Raw genomic sequence first — 7,500 nt, 5'->3', positions numbered from 1 at the left:
TGTGGCCTCTGGTCGGGTCTTCGCACCCCCTACAGAACTAGGTGCCATGATCTCGAAGTTCGAAGATCTAAACGGGTTCGAGGGTTTATTCGAGTTCGAAGATCCAGAGTCTCGATCCAACTTCGACAATCCAAGAATAGTTTCACTTTGGGAGGGTCCTCAGCCAGGAGATGGCTCGAGTTCTCGTCCAATAAACGCACACAAACACGCAAACACTAAGCCTTTGTGTATTCTTCCAAGGCTGAAATCTCGGCAGCAGCAGGTTGCTCCGAAACTGTGTACTTCACAATCCAGTCCGCGGAGACTTAAGACCCAAGTTCCGATGACGAAGGAGTGGGAAAAGACCCTTATCGCCTAGAAAAGCCTAAAAGGCGGAGGAGGCGAATTTTCGAGCCGTGCCAACACCCTCATCCGAGGCCCTTGTTACGAGAATAACTCCCAATTCCCAATCAACCAACCATCTCTTCTAATGCCCAGGCTTCAGAGTACAGCGACGCTGGTAACGAATATGTTACCCATCTGTCTGTCGAGAGAGAGGAGGAGTGGTGGTAGTGGGGGATGAGGAGGCGGAGGTGAAGGAGGGAGGGAGGGGTGGAGGGTGTAGCCGAGCAGCTCGGGGAGTCCCCAGAGTGTGGAGGGGGCGGGGTCTCCTCCACGGGCCCTCAAAGGTCTTCAGCGCGGCTACAAACCAGTGTCCGTCTCGCTCGCTCAGCACACCCGCTCTTGCCTGTGCCTGTTCAAGGACGCGGAGGGTCTGTGGTTGCCAGACCCTGGTACGGTGGTCATTTGTCCTGGTAGCCACGGAGGGCACGTACACAATACCCCGACCGCTGCAGCTACGACGGATTTCCAGGACAAGGAGTTGGACACGGAAGCCCCTACGGTTGTCGGTACTCGAACTCACACACAAGAGATATTTGTCGAACAAGACGACGTCCCCTAGGATTTCGGTGTTAATACAGTGAGTGTCTGCTGCTGCTGCTCATGTGTTTTTGAGAACCTGTAAAGTGAATCTTGTTTTGTCTTGGAGATTTTTGTTCAGAGAGTGGTGCTGAGTCTCATGAGAGTTTCGAAGGAAAAGAATAGATAAAGGAATGCAATCGGTTTTAGTTTGTGGAAAGAAAGAGCGAGTTAATCTTGGAAAATAGAAATTAAGAGAAATAGTAATAGCCACACAGACAAAACACCAAACTCGACCAGATACAAAGTGCAGAGCGTTGTGCGAGAGAGAGGAGGAGTCATGGAGTCTCGTATAGACTAGCAGGACTGTTTGCTTCTCTCTCTCTGTCCCTTCCTCCTACCACGAAGGTAGTAGAGTAGTAGTATCCTTCTCTTCTCCTCGGGAATCTGACACATAACGAGCGCACACACACACGCGGGGGAAATCATGGCGACCATAACGATCCCAATTCGACTTGTGCTCAGCAGTATCAGGTGAGTAGTGCAACGACCACTCTCGCTCTTCTTTCTCCTCCTCTCCCTTTACCGCATGATCGCCAACTTTGATCTTGGAAAACAAACCACACAGTAGCGATAGAAAAGGAAGGACTTTATCGAAAGAAACGCGTAGATATTCTATATTCTATATCCATAGACAGGGATCTTTAGTAGCCTGCCCTGGGTGTAGACATTTGGTTGAGTCATGAAGAGCATGTCTAAGCGCTATATTGTCAACAAGAGGAACAGTTAGCGTGGAAAAACGTCTTTAACACGAAGTTTACCAGAACCCCAGATGTATCCAGATATCAGAGCCACAAACTTTACGCGGAAGGACGTTACTGACCGCAGATACAGAGTGAAGTTTGCAACGGACTTGTCTGTAGCGCGATTTGTCTTCTTCTTCTTTTATTTTCTATTTCATTTGTTTATCTTAATTTGTGATGAAAAAATGGTTGGGGTGAAGCTCGCCTCGGCTATTCTGTATAAAAAAAAAAAAAAAAAAAAAAAGTTGATCGGGGAACTTCCCGATTTGTCCTGTCTGGTTCTGGAGGCTCCAGGGCCAAGTCGCCGCGATCCCTACTTGGGGTGCCTATTGTCCCTTAGAACAGGGGCGCTCTTGGCTCTCCAGAAGCCCTTCCCCGTGCAAGAGACGTTTTCCCACGTGCGCGGGTGAAGCTGGAAGCGCGTCACGTGCATGCGAGCAGCTGTCATGAATAACACACACACGCACACACACACATACACACACACACACACACGCACGCACGCACGCACGCACGCACACACACACACATCCTTGAAGTCGCCACAGAGCGGTTCAAGTTTTTGTTGGTCTTGGGTGTGGCATTGGGGTATACATGCTCCGGGAGCGTGTATGGTCCCAGAATGCTCCTGGGCACCTGAAAGATGGTCCCTGCGTTGAGATGGTTACTAAGAGTGACAGGTAGCGTGATCCCAGTAGCCATCTTAAGTCCAAAACCCTTCAACGGGTTTAGGAAACAGCAGCCGCCTCAATCCGGGTGGTCCCCCAGTTTTGAAGGTTAATACTATCACCCCTCCCCCCGACTCTCAAAAGCATTAAATCCCATAAGTGTCCCTTCTCTTTAGAAGAATAGAAAAAAAAATACCGAAAATTTTTGTCTGCACACTTTACCAATATGATCGAATTCGGAATAACTTTGGCTATATCAATTCGAATGTACAATTGCATCAGAGCAAAAAATTATTTGGAAAAATATAGTTTTCTAATGCACAGTTTAACACAAAGCTACAGGAAAAACAGAAAATCACGAGGACTTATGAAGTCTGACTACACTAAGCCAACCCATTATATGGTATGGAGAATAAAAATCTCACCAAAATGTCACTTAAGATAGGGACAGCTAGATTGTGTAACTGATCATGAACAACAGTTGACTTTGCCAGAATTGAATCACTACAATCTAAAATCAGTTCTTTGTTTTCTACAAATATTTCTGAAACGTTGCGCTACACATCAAGTCTCCCCTTTTTATAGTTTCAAAGACTGCTTGCTTTGCATAGTTTCAAAAATTCCCTGTTTTGTTGCGTTAAAATTTGTGAGTCATACTCCCTAGTGACTTCCTCATTACAAGGCTTTCTGGCGTTAGTCACCCTGAAGAGAACTACAGGTAGTATACGTGGTGCAAGTGGACATAGACTAGTACGTCGCCTGGCCAGTAACTCCACGGAGAATTACTGACCATTACAACTGCAGAGAAAAAGTAACCACTCTCACCAGAGTCGTTTGCCAGAACTCTCACTGTGCTATCGCGCTTAAGTACTCTGTTGCTCAGTAGAGAAACCTGACGAAACTGCCTTCTCGTGCAATCGCTCGTTTTCATACCCGCTAACTTGGGAGTGTCCGCGTTCCCTCACGCTTTTGCGTGTTCGATCTCCAGAGTGATGAGGAAGTATTTCGTGATGCTGGATCTCGATACTGGAGGAGTTGGGTCTGTGTGCGTTGATGCGTGACCCACGTGCAGAGCCCTTTGCTTCCTGGCTCTTGAACTCAGTAGTGCAATATCAATCGCGCAAGAGTAAACGCGCAACATGATCCGCATCAAATCAGATAAGGAACGTTGGTGAACAACGAAACGACGTCAAGTCGCTCGTGCACGTCAAGACGAACGTACAGATCCGATGGTTTAACGCTAACATAGGTTTACGGACATCCACGTCAACGTTTCCTCGCGCGTTTACAAGTACGTGAGAGTGGTGTACGTTTGGACAGATGACAGGGACGAGCACGTGTAAATATACGGTGTGGATGTGTACGTGATGAAAAGAGTTAGTCTGTGTGTAGCAGGTAGCATTACGGACTCGAAGATATTAGGCGTAACCTTTGCCCTTTCTGCACGTTGCTACACTCCTCACCCTCCCCTCCTCTCCCCTCCCTTCCACCCCTAGTCCTCCTCACCCTATTTCTGCTGCTCCTTCTTCTCCTGCATAACCCCCTCCTACCCCTACTCCTCATCCTACTGCTGCTACTTCTCCTCTTTCTCCTCTACTCCTCTTACTGCTACTGCTTCTGCTCTTTCTCCTCCTCCTCCTCCTTCACAGTCTCGTCGTCCTCCTGCTCCTGTTTCTTCCCCTATTACTCCTCCTTTTCCTCCTCCTCCTCCTCTTGTTTCACCTCAACTCCTCGTCCTCCTCTTCTTCCTCCTTCTCTTCACACTCTTTTCCTCCCTATCTTTCCCTCCTTGTCCCCGTCTTCCCCACCCTCAATTCTTCCGTCCTTCATCTTTTCTCCTCAGTAGCCCTTCTCCTTCTCTCCATTCTGCCTCCCTCACCCTCATTATCTTTTATCTCCATATCGTCGTCTTCTCGTATTACCAAACAGCCTTCCTTCCTTTTTTTTTTCCTTTTTCAAACCACATATCCTATATACTCCCCCCATTTTTTTTAGCCGTAACTCTCGTGTTCCGAAATTATACGAAAACAGAAGACATACTACTGTAGCAGAGATACTAGGGAGCAATTTCTAGGGATCGACAATTTCTGTGGATCGACGGGAGGGATCGAGCGTCCCAATTTCTGGAGATCGACGGGAGGAGTGCTACCCCACCCACCCCAACCGCCACCACCAACCCCTACTCCCGGTCTTAGTCTGCCGGATCAGATCCGGTTCGCCGACTGCCCCCTCGGTGTGTCAAACCTTTGACTACACCAAACACCGTGAAACATTTCCGGGACCTTGCAGATAAAAAGAGAGAGAGGGAGAGATTGTCATGGACTAGTTTTCCAGCGCTTCTATACTTGTGGACAATCTCGCGTCGTTGTCGTGAGTTATTTTAGATTTCATAAGAGAAAGAGAAAGAGAGGGAGAGAGAGAGAGAGAGAGAGAGAGAGAGAGAGAGAGAGAGAGAGAGAAAGAGAGAGAGGGGGAGGGAGATACATGTACACAAAACCATAAATGAAATAAAAACCATTGTATAACAAAAAAAAAATGAAAACCAAATCTATTAAATTATTTACACTTCCACGCAAGAACATACCCAGTACAGATGTGGAAACAAGTATCTCGACAACATCTGTTCTGGTGTAGCCTTGGTATCTTGTGACAACAAATACTTATGAGAAAACTATCGTGTAGTAAATCGTCCCACAAATGATCAACAAAGACGAATCACCTTTTATTGCTTACCTTCTGTGGCCAAGACTCAACAAAGCGGGTGCTCTTCTTTTCAGTCATAAGTAAATCAAAACCCTTTTAATACCAATAGGTGTTGAGTAAACGTAGCAGATCTAGTATTCCCAATGTGTAAAGGAAGGAGGAAAGGGATGAGAAGTAAAAACAATCGAACGATATGTGAAGACTTGTTCGTTGGCTTTTATGGGTGGAGTACGAAAAGTGTGATGTGGTATGCTTGGATTCTTGAGCAGTGAGTCTCAAACCTTCGTCATATATTTACCCCCCCCCATCTTCCCCCTTCCCCCTCACCCCCCTTTTGCCTTGATACTTTGAGCCGTCTACCCCGTTACTCCCAGAAAAAAATGGTAGAAAAAAAAAGTCACAGAAAAACAGGAGCATATAAAAACACTTTTAGTACTAAGGTTCCGTGTAAAAATAAGTTATGACCAAGAAGGGAACACATACATTCCACACGTGTACATAAAACATAATTAAGAAATCAGTTGAGATACATTTACCATCTGCCACGTGATATAACCTTCCCATTGACTGAAAATTAATCTAATGACATTGTATAACGTATACAAGTACAGTGTTCTCAGCAAACACTTTAATAACAAGATTATAGCTAAAGAGTTTTTATCATAAAATGCTCAATTTGCAAAATAGATCACTCAACATAATATTCGAGGATAATACACAATATGATAGTAAAACTACACATATGTGAAAAATTGCAAAAATTGCAACATAGAATATGCAATTTGCAAAAAAGATGACTCAATAAAATATTCCAAAATAATACATACTATGATGATAAAACAAGAGAAATATGCGAAATATATATATATATATATATATATATATTTGCAAGACACGTATATGTCTATTCTTGTTGTCAGTCTTGATGGCCCAGTACAGGACCACCGGTCTGACCCGATGGACGATACTGTTGTACGCAAAGTGGAATTTTTGAGTAAAACGGGAAATGGCAGACAAAGCGTACAAATGGACGATACTGGTGTACACAAAATGGAATCTTTGCGTAACACATTTGGAAAACGGAAGACAAAGCATATAAATGGACGATACTAGTGTACGCAAAATTGAATCTTTGCGCAACACGTTTGGAAAATGGGACACCAAGCGTACAAATGATTTCTCCGTTCTTATACAACTCTTCTGCCCTTCGTTAGACTAGAGTGAAATTAGGTCGCGATTTCAGTGGCTGAAAGCCTTCAGGATAGTGTTTGCACTTGTTCAGCAACGAAATACAACCAATTAAAAAACCACAAACCTTATTAGTCACGCAGCACCATCCTGCCTCTGCTATGTGCATATAATGTCAATTTTTGAGGACTCAATATGTTTTCTATAGAAATATAGTTATGCTGCAATGTAAATGGGGTATAAAGATATATCAATTATTCAAATGTTGTAGTTGATTTGGGAGAGATTATGGGATACCGGTAGTGCAAAACTTTTGTTCACCATTGTACACGCCATGCTATGGTGAGGATGTCTAATCCGTTCAACTAAATCAACAGTGGCACAGTGCCAGGAGCTTAGTTGGTCAACCAGAAACAGTGCCAGGATAGCAGTGACTTCCCATTTCGCCAAATCAATTTTAGTTAATTTACATTTCGCCAAATTTACATTCGTTTAGTTTAGGAAATTTGGCGAAACGTAAATTTGCCAAAAATCAAATTGGCGAAATGAGAATGACTCGATGTGTGCAACCGTGACGATATCGTTACAGTCGACTTCGAAAGACTTTTTGGGCGACGAAGGGCGTCCTGACGCTGTCGCTGACGAAGTCGGCGACGAAGTCATTACTCTGCTTCAGTTCGTCAGCCGACGCCTCCGGTTCAGGCCTTTACGTTTTCGCTGATAAAGTCGCTAACGAACTCATTGACGAAGTAGCTGACGAACTGGCTGATGAAGTAAGGCCCTCCTCTACTCAAAACCCTATCGCTCCGACAACCATAAAGACAAAAGCGCTGGTAAACAACAGTCTCATTGACAGCGCCACATAAAGGCAGTTAGTCTTCTTCTCCAGATGTCAAAAGCTTCTGACACAACGAAGTCTACTCGGAGCCAAACCATCTTCCAGATGAACAAGAGTTCACGCCGGGCCGAAGGTTTTAAGAAGAATCTCACATTGTCTATTGACAATAAAGTTGTCAATATTTCATTTATTGACAATCATGACCTCGACCATGTTTTCAATATCAACCAAAAGTTCTCTATATTTCTTCCTGGGATACTTGGTATCAACCTATCAATATTATCGATAATCATCAATTAAGATTGAGTCCCTGACACTAGTAAGAAAATTTCGTCCATATGATTAAGAATGGCAGCGGCAAAGGTCTTCCCAACACACACACACACACACACACACACAC

At 44.6% G+C, this 7,500-nt stretch overlaps 1 protein-coding gene across 4 annotated transcripts in view; it reads left to right on the top strand.

Moving 5' to 3' along the window:
- Positions 1-807: 807 nt before the first annotated feature.
- The window catches only part of LOC143028332 (proton channel OtopLc-like), a 22,028-nt gene continuing 15,335 nt past the window's right edge, over positions 808-7,500 (top strand). For 2 of the 4 annotated variants that reach the window (XM_076190265.1, XM_076190264.1), the window contains exon 1: positions 808-1,434. In XM_076190265.1, coding sequence (XP_076046380.1) covers positions 1,388-1,434 — 47 coding nt within the window. In that variant the 5' untranslated portion in view covers positions 808-1,387. The remainder of the gene's footprint in view (positions 1,435-7,500) is intronic. The other 2 variants (XM_076190266.1, XM_076190263.1) reach the window with 1 other exon arrangement.

Source organism: Oratosquilla oratoria, chromosome 9 (genome assembly GCF_046742065.1).
Source record: "Oratosquilla oratoria isolate Oo_2021 chromosome 9, ASM4674206v1, whole genome shotgun sequence".
NCBI classification, from domain to species: Eukaryota; Metazoa; Arthropoda; class Malacostraca; order Stomatopoda; family Squillidae; genus Oratosquilla; species Oratosquilla oratoria.
The sequence above is the reverse complement of the archived record's forward strand: the minus strand, read 5'-3'. Positions and strand labels throughout refer to the sequence as shown.